At 43.9% G+C, this 21,514-nt stretch overlaps 1 protein-coding gene across 1 annotated transcript in view; it reads right to left on the minus strand.

The window, feature by feature from the left end:
* The window catches only part of REELD1 (reeler domain containing 1), a 29,206-nt gene extending 11,143 nt beyond the window's left edge, over positions 1–18,063 (minus strand). Inside the window, exons 1-2 of the mRNA XM_068278197.1 lie at positions 17,860–18,063; positions 12,061–12,280 (exon numbers count right to left, since the gene is read on the minus strand). Of these exons, the coding sequence (XP_068134298.1) occupies positions 12,061–12,280; positions 17,860–18,063 (424 nt within the window). The remainder of the gene's footprint in view (positions 1–12,060; positions 12,281–17,859) is intronic.
* Between the last annotated feature and the right edge of the window lie 3,451 nt (positions 18,064–21,514).

A 21,514-nucleotide genomic window follows, 5' to 3' on the forward strand; every position in this document is an offset into this window, starting at 1 on the left:
CTACAGTATTCCTTTAAATGCATGTGATGCAAATAAGTGTGCTCCCACCCATATAATACAAGTTGACCTTGTGTATAAGTCAACTCCAATATTCAACCCTCTTAAGCTGGAATTTTTTATTGACTTGTGTATAAGTCTACCCAGCAAAGTTAATGGCTACATTTGGGGCTCAGGAGGAGTTATTGACTGCACTACATACAGTATTGCAGCCATTAACCCCTCCTGTCCCTTAAGTGCAGCCAATAACTCCTCCAGGCCCCCAAGGGCTGCAATTATTCACTCCCTTTTATGCAGCCCAGTATTTCTCCCTGCCTCTTTCCTTGTTAATTGTTGTGGCCAGGACTTTCAAACCTGTGTTTTCTTCGCACTTCCTTTCCTCAAAGTATAACTTACCACAGGGTAAATTGCTGCAAAAAGGAATTTCACTATTAGTACACACATAACTCAGTGTTGCCTGTGACTCATGTATAAGTCGACCTTTATACTTTTATGAAGTGAATCAGAACTACATTTCTAGACTTACACTTGAGTATATACATACTATTTGCCAGTTCCTGGTTTCCACAATTATTGCATATATTTGTGATGTATGGTAAGTGTACTACAACACACAGGGAACAGTGGCAAATGCATAACACTGTTTCTATGTTATTGTTCCATTTATTTAGAAGAAACCAACTTATCCATAGTAATAAACATTTATACATATATGTTTCTTCACACTTTCTTCATGCACTTTACAGAAAACAGTAACATTCTATCTGTGAGGCTCACACACTACTGTTCCCACTATAGACCAAGGTCTACTTTGAGAAGTTAATATACCTACTTGCTGACTAGAGCCAATTTGGGGATATTAATTATGGTAACTTACCAATTTCCATGTTGTGAGGAAACCAGAGAACCTGGAGAAAAGCGACTGGCAAATTTGATTATACTTGATGCAAACAATTCTAGTAATTACGGGCCTGTCTCCACTTGTCAGTTTTTCTGGGCGTCAATTTTTCTGCATGAATTGCCTGACAGTTTTGCATTGCTGTCAGTGTGAACTAGCCTATTAACATTAGTTGCAGTTTTCCTGTGCAGAAAATGCACAGAAAAACTGACGAGTGGAGACAGGCCCTTACTATGAGTAACTGCTTACTCATATGCCTAGAAAGCTTATTTTAATATATTTCAAATAATTTTACACATGATCATTTTACCATAACAAAAACTCTATTCAGTCAACTATAAAATCACGTGCAATGTGGGGTTAAAATTTGCATTAATCGCACTGATTCAGTTAAAGTGAACCTCCGGACTAAAAATCTACTCAGCAGAACTGAAAAGGCTTGGTGTTTCTTTAACAGTTTCACAGCATCAGAACTTTGTTTTTCTTACTAAAGCATCATTTTTAGCTGCATTTTTAACTAGGCTCCACCCATGAAAGAAAAAAAGCCCAGGCTTTTTTCCCCTGATGCTGTGCAGAGCATGATCAGATTTCCTATGTTGTTGTTCATGTTGCCTAGCAACTGGGAGAGGTGCTCAGGACACAGGACAGTTGGAACTGTGTCTCATGCTCCCTGTCACCTCCTTTCAACCAAAAAGATGGCTGCCATCATGAAATCAAACATTTGCCTGTTCTTTTAAAACAGTGTGGGTAAGAGATTATATTACCTATCTATTTTAATTAACATAACTAATGTAACTTAATGACAGTATGTTTGTTTAGGCTGGAGTTCCTCTTTAACTCTTCTGAGTTTTCTCCTAGGAGATGTATTTTAATTTATTCTGTGAAATAACCTCTCTGCAACTAGAAAGTACTGAAAGTAGATAAGTATTATTTTGCTTATTGGGGTCTGAAAAGGTATTTTATTGATAAGACATGCATGGGCATCCCTACGTTAGGCAAATGGGGCATCCACCCTCCCCTGGGCAGCTGCTCTACCCCCGGGGGGGAGCCCGCCCACCCTGGGTGGCAGCAGAGAGAGAAGAGGGAGTGATGGGCACAGTGGTGGGGAAGTGGGGGTATCCCCTCCCTTTCCCTCACCTTGGGGCTCCCCCTCTCTCGCTCCCCCCTTCAGAATTCAGTAATGTGGGCAGCGGCGGGACTGGGACACTTCATCTATTCTGCGGCGCAAGTGAGCTCTCTCTCTCAGCAGCACACAGAGAGAGAGTCACTCGTGCCGGAAGAATAGAGTAAGTGTCCCGCTGCTGCCGCTGGAGGGGGGAGTGAGAGAGGGGGAGCCCCAAAGTGAGGGAAGGGGGGGGGGATGTCCCCCCTTCACCTCTGCTGTGCCCATCGCTCCCTCTTATCTCTGCTGCCACCCCACACCATAGACCTGGCTATCCTGGGGACACCTATAAACCTGGCTACCTATCCTGGGGACACCTATAGACCTGGCTATCTAAACTGAGGACACCTATAGACCTGGCTACTTATACTGGGGACACCTATATAGACCTGGCTATCTATACTGTGGACAACTATAGACCTGGCTACTTATACTGGGGACACCTATAGACCTGGCTACCATTTCTGGGGACACCATAAAGACCTGGGTACCTATCCTTGGGACACCTATAGACCTAGCTATCTAAACTTGGGACACTACCTAAACTGGGGGGTACCTGTCACTACCTAAGTTATTCAGCCCACACATCACCCCCAATCCAGCCAAAAACATTATTGCCAGGCCAGCCAGGCACAGCAGCCAGTAGAGGAGAATTCAGAAGCCAGGTGAGAGGTGTCTACCATATTAAGGGGGCATTCTGCCAATTTATGTGAAATGCTGTCTATTTATGTGCCTCATGACTGCTGAATTTGTCTTGTTGGGGGCCTCATGGTTACTGAATTTGTCTTGTTGGGGGCCTCATGATTGCTGAATTTGTCTTGTTGGGGCCTCATGATTGCGGAGTTTGTCTTGTTGGGGGCCTCATGATTGCTGAATTTGTCTTGTTGGGGGCCTCATGATTGCTGAATTTGTCTTGAGGGGCCTCATGATTGCTGAATTTGTCTTGGGGGGCTCATGTTAGCTGAATTTGTCTTGTTGGGGGCCTCATGATTGCTGAATTTGTCATGTTGGGGGCCTCATGATTGCTGAATTTGTCTTGTTGGGGGCCACATGATTGCTGAATTTGTCTTGATGGGGGTCACATGATTGCTGAATTTGTCTTGGTGGGGGTCACATGATTGCTAACTGCGAGACTATGGGAAAAGCTGAATCATCATCTGAGACAATAGCTTTTTAAAACAGAAAATAAAACTGGGAGGTTCTAAAAAGATGAATACATTTTTCAGGAGTAGGATGGATGAAATTGTTTATGTTCACAGTTTTTCAACTTGGATTTTCCATAATGTTCATGTATGAGTTAAAACATTTGTATTTAGTTTAAATTGCTGTTGGCACTTTGATAAGTGACTTTTGGGTTGCAGTTTGGGCACTCGGCCTCCAAAAGGTTCGAATCGCCACCACTGTCCTAATCTAATGTCCCACCATTGCTAAGTTCATGTAAATTTGTCACCACCCGTGACCACACCCACATTCTGGACCATGACCACACCCAGTATTCGGCTACGCGCATTGCACAATGTAACTCCATTTTTCGGTGCGCTAAGCGCGCCACACACCTTACCCCCAATTTTCGTAGTGCCGCACCGCTTCTCCCCCCCCCCCTCTTTTTTTCCCCCTGGAAAATTTTCTGCAGATGCCCATGAAGACATGAAAACATTTGCTGTGAATAAGGGACTCCTGAAGCAGAATTTGTAGCTCTTGAAACTGCATCATACCCTTAAGGTGGCCAGTCCACACACCAATTTTTAAATATCTGTTCAATTTAAGAATTCCAATCAATTTTTCTGACTGATTGTAACATTTCAAAAATATGACCAATGTACCACACACCTATGTTCAATTCTTCCCCAATTATGATAAAAATGATTGGAAACTGAGAAAATTGCTATGGTGTATCCTCTATAATAAAACCCCTGTGTCCGTGCGCTGTCCCAGTGTAGCGTTGTCCGTGCTGAACCGTTGTGCGCACTGCGCAGCACGGACAACGCTACACAGGGATAGCGTGGGAGCAGGGAGCCAAGCGGGCGGCGGGTCAGCGGGTGGCCGGGTTTGTGGCAGGTCAGTGGGCGCTGTGCGCATGCGTGCATGCGTGGTGACACTGCGGCGGAGAGTGGGAGGGGAGTAGAGGAGATGGGAGGTGGGAGGGGAGAGGGGATGGGGATTCCACACAGACCTAGAGCCCGTTTTTAAATGGGCTTAGGTCACCTAGTAAATTAATAAATTGACAATCTAACACACACCATACAATCTTTAGAAAAAATAAAGAAAAATTTCCAGCATTCCAGATCTATGAAAATCGAAAAAGACGGGAAATCCTATTGGATTTTTCAGTCGAATGAATATAAGTGTTCGATTTTTTTTGGGAGATTCAATCATATTTATCGAATTGCCGTAAAATTGGATCATTTTATTGTACCGTGAGTGGCCACCTTGAGAGCCTAATCACAAGCATGACAGTAGATGTTACTGATGTTTTCTGTAGCTTAAGGTAGCCATAAACTTATAGATTTGCAGCAGATTCGACCATCAGATAGATTTCTGGCAGATGCCTGTCAACTCCAATCTGACAGGAATCTATCTGATGTGTGCCACACACTAGGAACAGATTTCCAATAGATTTCAGAATGAAATCTATTGGAAATCAATCTAAATGCATTATTGGACCATTATTCTGGGCATACACAGCTAGATAGTTCTTATCAATCGAGCCGCTGATGGCTCGATTGATAATATCCAACCTGTCCGATCACCGCGGCGCATCGATTCCGTGCCCAATCCCCGCGGGCGGACAATGGAACAGAAATTAAGCGGTGATAAGGAATGCCCGCGGGGACGAGCGGGAATCGATCCACACGCCCGCGCGGACGATCGGGGACGCGCCAGCATCGATTCCGGCGCAGAATTGCACCGTGTATGCCCAGCATTAGATGCAATTCAACTCTATGGGCCATCCATCTACTGCCAGCACCAGATCGACCTAGATTTTCCATCCTGTCAGATAGATCAAATTGATCGAAATCGATTGAAATCGGCCGCAAATCGATTGAATGGGGAATTTGATAGAATCGATTTCTGATCGATCCATCGATTCTATAGAATTGATCGATCGATGGCTGAAATCGCCCAGTGTATGGGCCCCTTTAGAAGCAGAAACTCACTGGTCAGAAATGTCACGGTGAGCAGACACGTCTTAATAGTTAAATGCAAAAGGAAAATCAGCTGATATACCAATCACTTAATAACCCCAGTACCAAACCAGTGATTGCCATAAGTAGATACTCCCCACTAATTAACCACTTGAGGACCGCAGTGTTAACCCCTCCCCCTAGTGACAGGCCATTTTTAGTTAATTAGGCCACTGCAGCTTTAAGGCCAAGCTGCAGGTCCGTACAACACAGCACACAAGTGATTTCCCCCCCCCCTTTTCTCCCCACCAACAGAGCTCTCTGTTGGTGGGGTCTGACGCCCCCCCCCCACCAGTGTTTGTATTTTGTTTTGTAAATATTTATATTATTTTTGAATAAAATACTGCTTTTTTGAAATTAACTTTATAACCCTCCCCCCGCCAGCCTATCAGCGCGATTGGCTGTGATAGGCTTCAGCCTATCACAGCGGATCGCTTCCCAGTGTCCCAGGGGGACAGCCGTGTCACACGGCTGTCCCCAGTACAGCGCTGCTATAGATCGCAGCGCTGTACAAAGCAATTAACGGCGGTTTCGCCGTCTAAGTCTCCCGAGCAGCAATCTGCCTTTCGGAGACTGGAGGCGAGGCGGAGCTTCGCCCCCCAAACAGGAGATGTGCGTGCGATCTCCTGCTAGCCCCATAGACAGCCACTCACGCCAATGGGCGTGGAGCGGTCCTGAGGCTGCCACACTGCTCACGCCAATTGGCGTGGAGCAGTCGGCAACAGGTTAAGAGATACAGTGCAACCTTACATATACATATTGGGAAAAAGGAAAAACTATGGTATAGAGCATAGTTCCCCAACCCTGTCCTTAAGGCCCACCCACAGTACATGTTTTGCAGGAAACCACAAACATTCACAGGTGGGGTAATTAGTGTCTCAGCAGAGCTGATTAACTACCTCGGCGTTCTGATTCCCAAGGATTTCTGTGCAAAAAGCGGTACATTTAATTTTCAGCACCTTTTTTCCTGTAACTTACCAAAATGAGCCAAGCAAGAGTTTAGTATACATTCTGAGTATAATAAAAGTGTCAAACACTAATTCTTGTCAAAAATAAAATAAAATTTATTAATGACAAACTGAAATACCTTGCATTTTTCCTCAATGCAGAAATATAAAGAAAATGCAGAAATAAATCAATGCAGAAATAAATAAATGAAGGCAGAAACAAAATTATACAGGGTACAAGTGTACTTTAGAACACTTCTTTAGTGTGGTAGATCTTGAAGCATGGTAATGCGCAAAGTGCCACGTCACAGTCGGGGCAAAAAGTGCGGGTCTCCTTCCGCATCTTTTTGCTATCCTTGTCCTTCTTATTGCAGCAAACAACGCACCTTCTTGTAGGATTTGCTTTCTGTAGGGTCGGTGGCAAGTACTCCACAAAGTGTCTCCCTGAAAGCCGTGCCGGATTCACGACATATGATGCCCTGCGCCCCGGTCTAGATGTTGACTCTGGTGGGGGGTACTTCATGCAGATTGCTTCCGTCAGCTGCCAGACAAAGTCATGGTGGGGTACAGGCCTTACACAGCTTTTCTTGTATAGCACATAGCCATTCCACAAGCACTGCTCAAGTAAGTGGCGGAAATTTTTTTTATAATATTTCCGCTGCTGCTTGCGGATAGCCGGGTAGAAGGTCATGGCTCCATCAGCCCTGTCCACACCCCCCATAGTGTTGTTGTAATCCATTATGGCTTTGGGTTTATCCACCTCCTGTTTACTCCTGTTGGTGGTGCGGACAGTCTCGGCATTATGAATAGTGCTGAGGACACATACATCACGTTTGTCCTTCCACCTCAGAGCCATCATTTTGCCTTTCTGCCAGGCAACGACCTCCCCCTTCTTCAGCTTCCTGGCAGAAAAGGCCGGCGGCAGATTGCGACGGTTAGCCCTCAAGGTACCATAGGCATCGGTTTTATGCTGGACCAGGTAATCAAAAAGTTCAGGGGAGCTGTAGAAATTGTCTGTCGTCAGGCAGTACCCCTGATCCAGCAATGGCTCAATTAGGGTTAGGACAGAGGAGGTGGCACACCCAAACTGGCTGAACTGAGGGGCAAATTTGGTGCCTTTGCCCGTGTAAATTACAGAGTTCCAGATGTACCCGGACTTGGCCTCACATAGCATAAACGACTTCACCCCAAAGCGTGCCCTTTTTGATGCAATAAATTGCACCCAGCTCAGTCTCCCCTTATATGCCATGAGGCTTTCGTCAACCGTGATGTAGCGATCTGGAACATACACAGCCTTGAAGTTCGCAACAATCATCTGGTATAGGTCCCAAATTTTTTTCAGCTTGGGTGCGGGATGGGTGGCCTCATCAAACTCCTCGTTGTTTCCGAAGTGCAAATACTTCATGATGAGGGTGTACCGTGGCTCGGACATAACAGATCCAAAGAAGGGCGTACTGAGGATCTTATTAGTGGTCCAGTACCACTTCTGCAGCGGCTTACCAACAACTCCCTGGAGGATGACGAGCCCCAGGAACACCCAGATGTCGTTGCTGGTCACAGGTTCCCACTTCCTGCTCCGCGAGAACCTGGGTAGAGAAGATTCCTGCTGATGTTGCGCTGCATAGCGATTCGTCTCCTCAACGATCTTGCGGATGACGTCATCAGTCAGGAAGAGCTCCAGAAAGGACAGCGGACTCTCGTCGCACGCGATCTTCTGCCCGGGTGCCCCTGTGAAGGGGAACCTGGGTGGCGGAGCTTGAGTGGGGCTCCCCAGCTCACACCAGGCGCGTGCGACCGTCACTGGCTCCTCGGCTTCCTCATCACTGGTCTCCGTCTCCGAAGACAGGTTACCGGGAACCTCGCTGTCTGTCGATTCCTCTAGGAGCTCGTCTTCGCTGTCACTTGCCTCGAGGACATCCAGCAACTCCTCGTCACGCACACGCCTCCGGGAGGACGAGGCCATGACCCCAAGCAGGGTACGGGGTCACGGGCAGCGAAAAAAAAAAAAAAAACAGCAAAAGCAAACGCACAGGGATCACAGCGTTTTGAAAAAGACGGAAAGCAATACGCAATCTGACAGTAATATGAACGAAGCTAAGGCTGGAAAAAAGCAGTAATCGCACAGAAATCGCACAGAAATCACAGATGATAGCTGACAACAGACTAACACTGGACGCTGGGGACTCTGAAAGAGGGAGAGGCAGTAACGGTTCAGGGCTTTTATTGAGAGCTGACAGGTGTTTGTGTTTGTGCAAACAACTTTTTGAATTACAGTAGCATGATTGGATTACATAGTTTGTTTCCCTATGTAATCTAATGATGCTGTCGCCGCGACGGACACTAGGGGGCGCAGGAGCCGGCGTCAGAGGAAGTGGCTGGGCTATGCCATCTTCCCTGACTGCCGGATCTCCGGAGAATTGCGGAGAGAAGAGGGGAGCGGGGACCGGAGGATCGGGGGAGCCGGGGACCGGCGATCAGAGCCCAGCAGGAGGGAGAGGGAGCCCCGCAGCAGCCCAGAGAAGGCGGACGAATGCACGCACTGCACAGCGGTGAGTGGGGGAAGCTGAGCTCGTCCGAAACACTAGCAGCAACTTTTTCTAGGACGAGCTCAGCTCGTCCAGAACGCTAGGGTGGTTAACTATCTCTGTGGATTTACATGTTAATGGTGGTACGATAGCGGCCTGCAAAAAAGATGAACGATCTGATTTTTGAATTGAAACGCACCTAGTGGAAAAAGGCACTTATTGGAATAACATATTTGATTCATTTCACCAATTTGTGCATAGAAGGAGAAGCACCATGATCTAAATGCAGGGTTAGATATTGGGGAATGAGCTTGTGTACCTGGATCCTCTATACCAATGGACAAGTCAGCGCACCTCCTCACTCAGCAATGCTGCCAGCTACTAATTACCATCTGATGGCGTTTGCTCTGCAGGACTTGGCAAAAATAGGCTTTACTGTTTATTCTGCTAAATATATAGATGATGCTCAATACATGCCAAATCAATAAATCATCCTGGCATCAGGAACAGATTGTGTGATCTCTGCCAGCCAAGAATGGCATACAGGTGGTACAGAGCAATTCTCTATTTCAGTGAGTGGAGCCTGGAAGTGGTGAAATACTTCTGTGGTATTGGCCATGAGTGGCCATTCCTTCTGTACGCAAGTAAACAGAGGCTTCACATTTACACGAGAGAAGATGCCACTGAACTTCAGAATGATACTGTTATAATGTATAATATAATGTTATACTATTTTCTGAAGATGTCATGATTCCTAACGCTAGCCATGAATAGGGGTGATGAAAGAGATCCAAATATTTCCAAGTTTATGTGTGGTTTTCTTTATAAATCACAATCGCTGGCCTGCTGCATTTGTGGTGCAGGAAAGTCGCATTGCAATTGCGCAGTTATAAGATTCTCCCCACAATTCAGCAATTCAAACTATGTTTCCGACAAGTTTTACATTTCTCCCATCGGAAATTGCAAGTGTAAATACACCACAATCACTCCATACACCCGACATATCCCGACAAAATTGGGGAAGTGGAAACAAAAGGAAAAGTGATTGCATTGCAGTGATGCACGATTGTGTTTTCTAGCGGAAAATAACCCAAAGTGTAATAAATAAAACATATTATCAACTTGGATAATGGATAACAATAATTCTGTTTGTTTTTGTTTGTTTTTTTTACAAATATAAAACAAATTTTGTGCAGCTTGAAATTGGGCCAATCAATTGCACTTGCTGTCAACACTGATTTTCATTTTCAAGCTGCAATCAATTTGAATGACATTTTCATAAAAGCTGGAATATTAGCATCTTATTGACTATGATTACTGATCATACTAATTATAATTATTTTTAACAGAGCAACAGAAAGTATTACATTCCCACTGGATGGAATAATAAACCAGAAATACAGGAAAACTGAAGAGTAATCATATTACTTTTGATTGGTCAATCAGTCCGGTTTCACAGTGCAATTGTATTTGTGATTTTCCAATATTGGTAGAGAAAAAAAAATGTAAATAGGGGACTACATTTGCTATGCGATATTTAGTGTTGGTGTTCGAATTCGGGTTTCTGAAATTCAGAACTCACATGAAGTGCCTGCTGAGGATTGGTGAGGGGCGAATTCGGGTTTCTGAAATTCAGAACTCACATGAAGTGCCTGCTGAGGATTGGTGAGGGGCGAATTCGGGTTTCTGAAATTCAGAACTCACTTGAAGTGCCTGCTGAAGATTGTTGAGTAGCGAATTCGGGTTTCTGAAATTCAGAACTCGTGTGAAGTGCCTGCTGAGAATTGGTGAGGGGCGAATTCGGGTTTCTGAAATTCAGAACTCACATGAAGTGCCTGCTGAGGATTGGTGAGGGGCGAATTCGGGTTTCTGAAATTCAGAACTCACGTGAAGTGCCTGCTGAAGATTGGTGAGGGGGGGAATTCAGGTTTCCAAATTTTCAATAACTCAATTTCCAACACTAGTGATTTCCTTCCACTCCCATTGATTTTAACCCAAATACAAACACAGGAAAAATGTATAGGGGAAACTGATTCACATCAGTGACTCTTTTTGTATCCATTATTATCATTTGTGACCTAATGATTTTTTTTTTTCTCTTTGGTGTAACAAAGATGACATGGATTAATATAATGAATGGTGGGTGATACTGTATGTCTGCGCTACAAACATTTATAATGCTTAAGGCAAGAGAGCAATGGGTTGATTCACAAAACCTATCCTGTGAATTATCTCTCTTTGGGCTTGATTCATTAAGACAAATAGCATGCCTTATCTGAGTTAACACTCCTTATCAGAGATAACACGCCTTATCAAAGTTAACACGCCTTATCAGAGTAGCATAGCAGTGTAGCCTAGCAAGCCCACAGGGGCTCAGGGCAGGACAAGTGGAGCTCTTGGCATTGATAATTAGCAGGCATAAGTTTGTAGTGCTCGCTATGCTACTCTTATAAGGCGCATTATCTCTGATAAGGCGTGTTAACTCGGATAAGGCATGCTGTTTTTCTTAGTGAATCAAGCTCATTTTTTGTTTATCTCATTAATTATCTTTGCTTATCTGTCTCCACTTATGCATAGACTGGTAGATCAGGAGAATATTGAGGTAGAAGACAACCCTCTGCTGTGAAACACAACGAATAATGGGCAAGTAAGTACAGTATATTGCAGAGTGGAGCCTAATGCTGGGAATACACCATAAGATTTTTTGGCAGATAGATGGTTCGATAGATAATTTCCAACATGTCTGATCTGATTTTCAATAGTTTTTCTAATCGATTTCTCATAGAAATGAATGGAAATGGATAAAAAAATGATCAGAAAAACGATCAGACTGTAAAGCTGCTGAAAAATCTCATCGTGTATTCCCAGCATTAAGAGAAGTTAGGAAAGGAGCAAGGAATTTTCAAAATCAAGAGATTTCTGGTACATTTAAGAAAGAATGGGTACGGATGTGTCTTTCTTCTTTTTCCTCTCCCTTGGATGTGTTGTTGTCTACCATCTTAGTTTCTTTCTTTGTTGTTTTATTTTGTCTTTTTAATTTTTTCTCTGCTCTTCCATACTGTAGTGCTATAATTAGCTTAATAAAGGAGTGGTGCCTTTTACTTGTTTTTTTTTCTCTTTCATTTCTGCTTTTATTTATAGTTTTTTTTTTCTTTACTTCTTTTTGGTTCTTTCTTGGCTATGCTGGATAAACAATCTTTTCACTTTTTTAAACAATCATGCAAACTATAGCTCAACAAAGAGAGAGTCGATTAAGCTCTTACCACAGTTGGGCCTTATGTTGATGAGCTGAGCTCGAGGGAAAAAAAAGGGGGCGGGGGGGGGGGATAAAAATAAGAGTACTTACGAGGAACTTTGTCTCCAGGTAGGTAGAAGGAGCGGTTGGTATGGATAGTCACATAGTTCTTCCTGGGGTTCTGGGGCTGAGCTCGGATGTGCTTAGGCTTCATGTCAGAGCAGGCAGCAAAGCTTCCCCCATGGGAGTAGGCAGCCGAATGTGATATCAAAGCAGTGATGATGCACATCCATGTTATTAGCTGTATCCAAATCTTCACCTTATCTTCTACCTTATTTGGAAGAAGAACATGTGTTGTTTATTCATATGGTGATCTTGACAGTACAACAACCTGCACAAAGGCATTTACCATGCATAACTAAAATGTTTGGGTTTAAAATTTTTAACTAAATTAAAAAAAAAACAGTTGAATCTCAGTAAAATTGCCAATATGTGTTTACAAAAACGTTCAGAAAAGCCTTTTTACAAATGTTTAATCACTAGGCACAACATATCGACTTAAGGTGGCCACACACCATACATTTAAAAGATCCCATTTTCACCAATTCGATTAATATGATCAGTTATCCCCAAAAATGGAAAGCTTTATTTTATTCATTCGAGAAATCTGATCGAATTTCCCATCTTTATTTGATAAAAGAAAATCGAGAGTGTTGGATTTTTCCGATCAATTTTTATGAGAATTGAATGGTGTAGGGTAGATCGTCAATTTCTTGATGTACAGACCCACGCAATTTCCTCTGAGTTTTCAATCACTTTTTCATAATTACGGTAGGTAAAAAATGAACATGTATGTGGTAGATTAGTCAGATTTTTTACAATGTTACAATCAGTCAGAAAAATTGATTGCAATTCTTGAATTGAAAATATATTTTAAAAATTGTATGGTGTGTGTGTGGCCACCATTAGAATATGGTTCAACCAAATCCCAATTGGAGTTATTATACACTCACACACTCACACACCTCCTTTACACCACTGCACTGTGAATGTACACACACACACACACACACACACACTCACACACCTCCTTTACACCACTGCACTGTGAATATACACACACACACACACACTCACACACCTCCTTTACACCACTGCACTATGAATGTACACACACACACACACACACACACACTCACACTCACACACTTCCTTTACACCACTGCACTGTGAATGTACACACACACACACACACACACACACACACACACACACACACACACACACACACACACACACACACACACACACACTCACACTCACACTCACACACCTCCTTTACACCACTGCACTGTGAATATACACACACACACACACTCACACACTCACACACCTCCTTTACACCACTGCACTGTGAATGTACACACACACACACACACACACACACACACACTCACACACTCACACACGTCCTTTACACCACTGCACTGTGAATGAACACACACACACTCACACACCTCCTTTACACCACTGCACTGTGAATGTAAACAGAACAATACAGTGGGCTGATCCAATTCAATTTTTCCCCTAAGTTTTCTCCTAGGAGATTGTTTTTCATCTTTTTTTTTTTTTTTTTTTTACATAACTTTTCATCACTCTGCAATTGAAAAAAGTAGGCGAAAAAGTATTGTTAAAAATTATTCTGAGCTTGCTTTTTGGTGGCTTAAAAAGCATTTTATTGATAAGATATGAAAATTCACCAAGGAGAAAAGTAAGGAGAAAAGGTGGATTGGATCGGGTCCAAGGAATCATCTGTTTTCAAAGGAGCTGAAGTTACCCAAAAAAAATGCATTTTCGCTTCAGTATCTTATCTGACCAATAGATGGCAATACATAGCAAATCCTTTTCAAATGGAGGAATAAACTGTACTATTAAAAAAAGCTTGATTTAATATGAATACATTTGGATATACTGTATATTTATGCATGTGCACTCTGCAGAAAAGAACACTCTGATTATTTATACCGCCACCACCAATTAGGTCTCATCTCTCAAGTTAAGTAATGAGTTTAACTAATTGCCGTGAAGAACTGCTGCAATCTTGCTTTGTTTTTGTTTGTTGCATTTTTATAAATCACCTCCTTGGTCAGATGTTTTATTAGGAAATGGGCATTGCATGTAAATTTGCATAAAGCTGCCAGCCACCAATCAGATTTCACTAGAGATGAGCGTAATGACCTAATTACGATTTTGCGAAATTTCGCGTAATTAGTGTAATTACGATTATGGCCGTAAGTACATAATCGTAATGAAGAAGGATTTCGCGAAATTTCGCGTAAGCGTAATTTTCGCGTAATTTTCGCATTACAGTCGTATCATGCCGTAATTTCGCATTAAACGCTACCGTAATTTCGCGTTAAACCGTAACGCTCCGTATAATATAAAAAAGCCACCGACTTTAAGGGTTAATAGCAAAGCCCCCTTAAATGCTAAGAGCCTCAAATTTGGAGAATATATTAAGGAGATCAGGAGGAATAAGAGGAAAAAATTTTTTTTCAAAAAGACCTTATAGTTTTTGAGAAAATCGATGTTAAAGTTTCAAAGGAAAAATGTAAACATTTAAAAACCCGCCGAATTTAACGGTTAATAGCAAAGCCTGCTTAAAGTTTAGGAACACCAAATTCCCAGGGTATATTAAGGGGATCAGTGGGAATAAGAGGAAAAAAATTTTTTTCAAAAAGACCTTATAGTTTTTGAGAATATCGATTTTTAAGTTTCAAGGGCGAAAATGTCTTTTAAATGCGGAAAATGTCAGTTTTTTTTTGCACAGGTAACAATAGTGTATTATTTTCATAGATTCCCCCAAGTGGGAAGAGTTTTACTTACTTCGTTCTGAGTGTGGGAAATATAAAAAAAAACGACGTGGGGTCCCCCCTCCCAGACCTCTTTAACCCCTTGTCCCCCATGCAGGCTGGGATAGCCAGAATGCGGAGCACCGGCCGCGTGGGGCTCCGCACCCTGACTATACCAGCCCGCATGGTCCATGGATTGGGGGGTCTCGGAAGGGGAGGGGCAGCCAAGCTTTCCCCTCCCCCTCCGAGCCCTTGTCCAATCCAAGGACAAGGGGCTCTTCTCCACCTCCGATGGGCGGTGGAGGTGGAGGCCGCGATTTCCTGGGGGGGAGGTTCATGGTGGAATCTGGGAGTCCCCTTTAAAAAGGGGTCCCCCAGATGCCCACCCCCCCTCCCAGGAGAAATGAGTATAGAGGTACTTGTACCCCATACCCATTTCCTTTAAGAGTTAAAAGTAAATAAACACACAAACACATAGAAAAAGTATTTTAATTGAACAAAAAACATAACCACGAAAAAAGTCCTTTAATATTCTTAATTAACCATTAATACTTACCTGTCCCTTTAAAAGCCAGTTCCCACGCAATATCCTCGGAAATGTTCTATCAGTTACAATGTAACAAAGTTATTACAATGTAACAACTTTGTTACATTGTAACTACGCCGCACCCTACGTCACTCACCGCCGCCGCCGCCACCGCGTCTGCGCTGCAGGACCCGACAGAGCTCTGAGCTATAGCTCAGAGCTCTCGAAAGCATCTTTGTATTTGGGCTCCAAGGAGCCCCATTGGTCCTTAGCAGACCAATGGGGTTCCTTCTGATTTGAAGGAACCCCATTGGTCTGCTAAGGACCAATGGGGCTCCTTGGAGCCCAAATACAAAGATGCTTTAGAGAGCTCTGAGCTATATAGCTCAGAGCTCTGTCGGGTCCGTGCAGGACGCTAAGTCCCCGCCGGCTCCGCTGCCCTCCCCGCCTCTCCCACATGTCGCCCACATGTCACCCACATGTGGGTGACATGTGGGTGACAGATGTGGGCGGGGTGGACAGCGGGAGCTGCGGGGACTTAGCGTCCTGCACGGACGCGTATGCGGCGGCTGAGCGGCGAGTGGCGTCGGGTGCGGCGTAGTTACAATGTAACAAAGTTGTTACATTGTAATAACTTTGTTACATTGTAACTGATAGAACATTTCCGAGGATATTGCGAGGGATCATTTATTTAAAGGGACAGGTAAGTTTTAATGGTTAATTAAGAATATTAAAGGACTTTTTTCGTGGTTATGTTTTTTGTTCAATTAAAATACTTTTTCTAAGTGTCTGTGTGTTTATTTACTTTAACTCTTAAAGGAAATGGGTATGGGGTACAAGTACCTCTATACTCATTTCTCCTGGGAGGGGGGGTGGGCATCTGGGGGACCCCTTTTTAAAGGGGACTCCCAGATTCCACCATGAACCTCCCCCCCAGGAAATCGCGGCCTCCACCTCCACCGCCCATCGGAGGTGGAGAAGAGCCCCTTGTCCTTGGATTGGACAAGGGCTCGGAGGGGGAGGGGAAAGCTTGGCTGCCCCTCCCCTTCCGAGACCCCCCAATCCATGGACCATGCCGGCTGGTATAGTCAGGGTGCGGAGCCCCACGCGGCCGGTGCTCCGCATTCTGGCTATCCCAGCCTGCATGGGGGACAAGGGGTTAAAGAGGTCTGGGAGGGGGGACCCCACGTCGTTTTTTTTTATATTTCCCACACTCAGAACGAAGTAAGTAAAACTCTTCCCACTTGGGGGAATCTATGAAAATAATACACTATTGTTACCTGTGCAAAAAAACCTGACATTTTCCGCATTTAAAAGACATTTTCGCCCTTGAAACTTAAAAATCGATTTTCTCAAAAACTATAAGGTCTTTTTGAAAAAAAAAATTTTCCTCTTATTCCCACTGATCCCCTTAATATACCCTGGGAATTTGGTGTTCCTAAACTTTAAGCAGGCTTTGCTATTAACCGTTAAAGTCGGCGGGTTTTTAAATGTTTACATTTTTCCTTTGAAACTTTAACATCGATTTTCTCAAAAACTATAAGGTCTTTTTGAAAAAAAAATTTTTCCTCTTATTCCTCCTGATCTCCTTAATATATTCTCCAAATTTGAGGCTCTTAGCATTCAAGGGGGCTTTGCTATTAACCCTTAAAGTCGGCGGCTTTTTTATATTATACGGAGCGTTACGGTTTAACGCGAAATTACGGTAGCGTTTAATGCGAAATTACGGCATGAACGAAACGCGAAATTTCGCGTTGAAAATTACGCTTACGGTATTTTCAATTACGATTTTAATGGCAATTTCGCTACGCTAATTTCGCATCGTAATCGCAAATTTCGCATGCGTAATTATAGTAATGCGAAATTACGAAAATTTCAGCTCAACTCTAGATTTCACCTCTCATCAGTTTAGGACTAACATCATTGATAGAGCAGAGGAAGATAATCACTGAATAACCTCTACATATTAAATGTACGCATCCTTTATTACGCTGTAATCACCTCTCCTTCCACAAAGTACAAGAATCATTTTCATTTAATACGTAATTCTTCAAGTTTCCAGGTGTTTTTAAAATGAGCCTTTCTGCTCTTTTGCATATACAAAGGGTTAAACTCCTGTAGCAGGTGAAATAATATTATTATTTATTGGATTTATATAGCACCAACATATTACACACCACTGGACAATACATAGGGATACATACAATGTAAACAAGGGGTGTTAAATAGAGAGGTAGCACAAGGTTATAAAATGTAGCACAATTTTAAACACACAAAGGGTATAAGGTACATGATTATGCGATTTTAAAGAGACTTCGCAATTCAAGGCTGTTAGTCCGTGGAAAAGGTGTCATTGGTGAGGTATAAGGATACACGAGAGGGGGATCTGCCAAAGGCTTACAATTTTAAAGGGGAGGGACACACTACAGTAGGTAGGGCTGCAGAATAGGTGCTCGGCTGAGAGAGTTAAGGTGCAGTGTTGGGAGGGGAGGGGGTTGGCCATCTAAAAGAGGTTTGTTTTAAAGGGCTTGCTTGAACGTGTAAGTCTGGGGCAGCTCTGGAGAAGTCCTGCAGATGTTCAAGGGAGTAAGAAATGCATGTGGTAGTCATTTGGATGTCATTGAAGGACCGGAGTGGATGGCCGGGTAGATATCTGTGGATGAGCTCAGAGATGTAGGTTTGGCAGGTCTTGTGCACAAATTTGTAGGCCAGGCACAGAATCTCGAAAGTGATCATGAAGTGGATAGGGAGCCAGTGTAGGGCTTTACAGATGGGAGATGTGGAAGCAGCATGGTGTGAAGAATAGATTGGAGGGGGGGACAATGCGGTTCAAGGGGAAGCCTGACAGAAGGGCGTTGCAAGAGTCAAGGCGAGAGAGGATGAGGGTGTGGATGAGAAGCTTGGTAGTGCCCAGGGTCAGGAAGGAGCAGGTATTGGAGATGTTGACAGAAGTTGCAGGCTCTGGTAACATTTTGGTTGTGTGTGCTGAAGAAGAGAGTAGAGTACAGGGTGACACCAAGGCCGCGGGCCTGGAAGGTAGGGCAGATGGTCAGGCTGTTGATCGTGACATGAATATCGGAGAGAGGTGGTGCAGCACGGGTTGGGGAAATGAGGAGCTCAATTTTATCCAAGTTGAGCTTCAGGAACCTGGCTGACATCCAGGAGGAGATAGTCATAAGGAGGGTGGAGACCTTGTACATGGTGGAGGAGGAAAGATTGGGGTATGGAGATAGATCTTGGTGCGATCTGCATATAAATGGTATTTAAAGCCCAGGGAGGAGATGACTTTGCTGATGGAGGTGTAAATTTAGAACATTAGGGGACCTAGAAGAGAGCCCTGGGGGCCCCCAACCGAGATACTGTACATGATTGGCCCAGTTCCAAACAACATAGAACCAGTTCAGAAAGGTTGAGGTTGGGGTGACTCGTGCGCTCCTCAGGCAATCACTTTCTATAAAAATTAGCAAATAAAATACTGCAAATCTTACTGCCTGGCGCGCTTCTGATCAACAGGGGTGTATACCCTTAAATGAATGGTGCAAATAAGAGATTCTAGCGCTTAGAGTTGAGCCGAAATTTTCGTAATTTCGCATTACTATAATTACGCATGCAAAATTTGTGATTACGATGCAAAATTTGTGATTACGATGCAAAATTACGGTAGCGTAATTGCCATTAAAATCGTAATTGAAAATACCGTAAGCGTAATTTTCAACGCGTAATTTCGCGTTTCGTTCATGCCGTAATTTCGCATTAAACGATACCGTAATTTCGCGTTAAACCGTAATGCTCCGTATAGTATAAAAAAGCCGCCAACTTTAAGGGTTAATAGCAAAGCCCCCTTAAATGCTAAGAGCCTCAAATTTGGAGAATATATTAAGGAGATCAGGAGGAATAAGAGGAAATTTTTTTTTTCAAAAAGACCTTCTAGTTTTTGAGAAAATCGATGTTAAAGTTTCAAAGTAAAAATGTATACATTTAAAAACCCGCCGACTTTAACGGTTAATAGCAAAGCCTGCTTAAAGTTTAGGAACACCAAATTCCCAGGGTATATTAAGGGGATCAGTGGGAATAAGAGGAAAATTTTTTTTTCAAAAAGACCTTATAGTTTTTGAGAAAATCGATTTTTAAGTTTCAAGGGCAAAAATGTCTTTTAAATGCGGAAAATGTCAGTTTTTTTTGCACAGGTAACAATAGTGTATTATTTTCATAGATTCCCCCAAGTGGGAAGAGTTTTACTTACTTCTTTCTGAGTGTGGGAAATATAAAAAAAAAACGACGTGGGGTCCCCCCTCCCAGACCTCTTTAACCCCTTGTCCCCCATGTAGGCTGGGATAGCCAGAATGCGGAGCACCGGCCGCGTGGGGCTCCGCACCCTGACTATACCAGCCCGCATGGTTCATGGAGTGGGGGGTCTCGGAAGGGGAGGGGCAGCCAAGCTTTCCCCTCCCCCTCCGAGCCCTTGTCCAATCCAAGGACAAGGGGCTCTTCTCCACCTCCGATGGGCGGTGGAGGTGGAGGCCGCGATTTCCTGGGGGGGGGGGGTGGTTCATGGTGGAATCTGGGAGTCCCCTTTAAAAAGGGTTCCCCCAGATGCCCACCCCCCCTCCCAGGAGAAATGAGTATAGAGGTACTTGTACCCCTTACCCATTTCCTTTAAGAGTTAAAAGTAAATAAACACACCAACACTTAGAAAAAGTATTTTACTTGAACAAAAAGCATAACCACGAAAAAAGTCCTTTAATATTCTTAATTAACCATTAATACTTACCTGTCCCTTTAAATAAATGATCCCTCGCAATAGCCTCGGAAATGTTCTATCAGTTACAATGTAACAAAGTTATTACAATGTAACAACTTTGTTACATTGTAACTACGCCGCACCCGACGTCACTCGCCGCTCAGCCGCCGCACGGACCCGACAGAGCTCTGAGCTATATAGCTCAGAGCTCTCTAAGCATCTTTGTATTTGGGCTCCAAGGAGCCCCATTGGTCCTTAGCAGACTAATGGGGTTCCTTCTGATTTGAAGGAACCCCATTGGTCTGCTAAGGACCAATGGGGCTCCTTGGAGCCCAAATTCAAAGATGCTTAGAGAGCTCTGAGCTATATAGCTCAGAGCTCTGTCGGGTCCGGACTCCGTGCAGGACGCTAAGTCCCCGCCGGCTCCGCTGCCCTCCCCGCCTCTCCCACATGTCACCCACATGTGTGTGACATGTGGGTGACAGATGTGGGCAGGGTGGACAGCGGGAGCTGCGGGGACTTAGCGTCCTGCACGGACGCGTAATTGCTGCGGCGGGTGAGCGGCGAGTGACGTCGGGTGCGGCGTAGTTACAATGTAACAAAGTTGTTACATTGTAATAACTTTGTTACATTGTAACTGATCGAACATTTCCGAGGCTATTGCGAGGGATCATTTATTTAAAGGGACAGGTAAGTATTATTGGTTAATTAAGAATATTAAAGGACTTTTTTCGTGGTTATGTTTTTTGTTCAATTAAAATACTTTTTCTAAGTGTTGGTGTGTTTATTTACTTTTAACTCTTAAAGGAAATGGGTAAGGGGTATAAGTACCTCTATACTCATTTCTCCTGGGAGGGGGGGTGGGCATCTGGGGGACCCCTTTTTAAAGGGGACTCCCAGATTCCACCATGAACACCCCCCCCAGGAAATCGCAGCCTCCACCTCCACCGCCCATCGGAGGTGGAGAAGAGCCCCTTGTCCTTGGATTGGACAAGGGCTCGGAGGGGGAGGGGAAAGCTTGGCTGCCCCTCCCCTTCCGAGACCCCCCAATCCATGGACCATGCGGGCTGGTATAGTCAGGGTGCGGAGCCCCACGCGGCCGGTGCTCCGCATTCTGGCTATCCCAGCCTGCATGGGGGACAAGGGGTTAAAGAGGTCTGGGAGGGGGGACCCCACGTCGTTTTTTTTTTATATTTCCCACACTCAGAACGAAGTAAGTAAAACTCTTCCCACTTGGGGGAATCTATGAAAATAATACACTATTGTTACCTGTGCAAAAAAAACTGACATTTTCCGCATTTAAAAGACATTTTTTGCCCTTGAAACTTAAAAATCGATTTTCTCAAAAACTATAAGGTCTTTTTGAAAAAAAAATTTTCCTCTTATTCCCACTGATCCCCTTAATATACCCTAGGAATTTGGTGTTCCTAAACTATAAGCAGGCTT

This window comes from Hyperolius riggenbachi, chromosome 1 (genome assembly GCF_040937935.1).
Source record: "Hyperolius riggenbachi isolate aHypRig1 chromosome 1, aHypRig1.pri, whole genome shotgun sequence".
NCBI lineage: Eukaryota > Metazoa > Chordata > Amphibia > Anura > Hyperoliidae > Hyperolius > Hyperolius riggenbachi.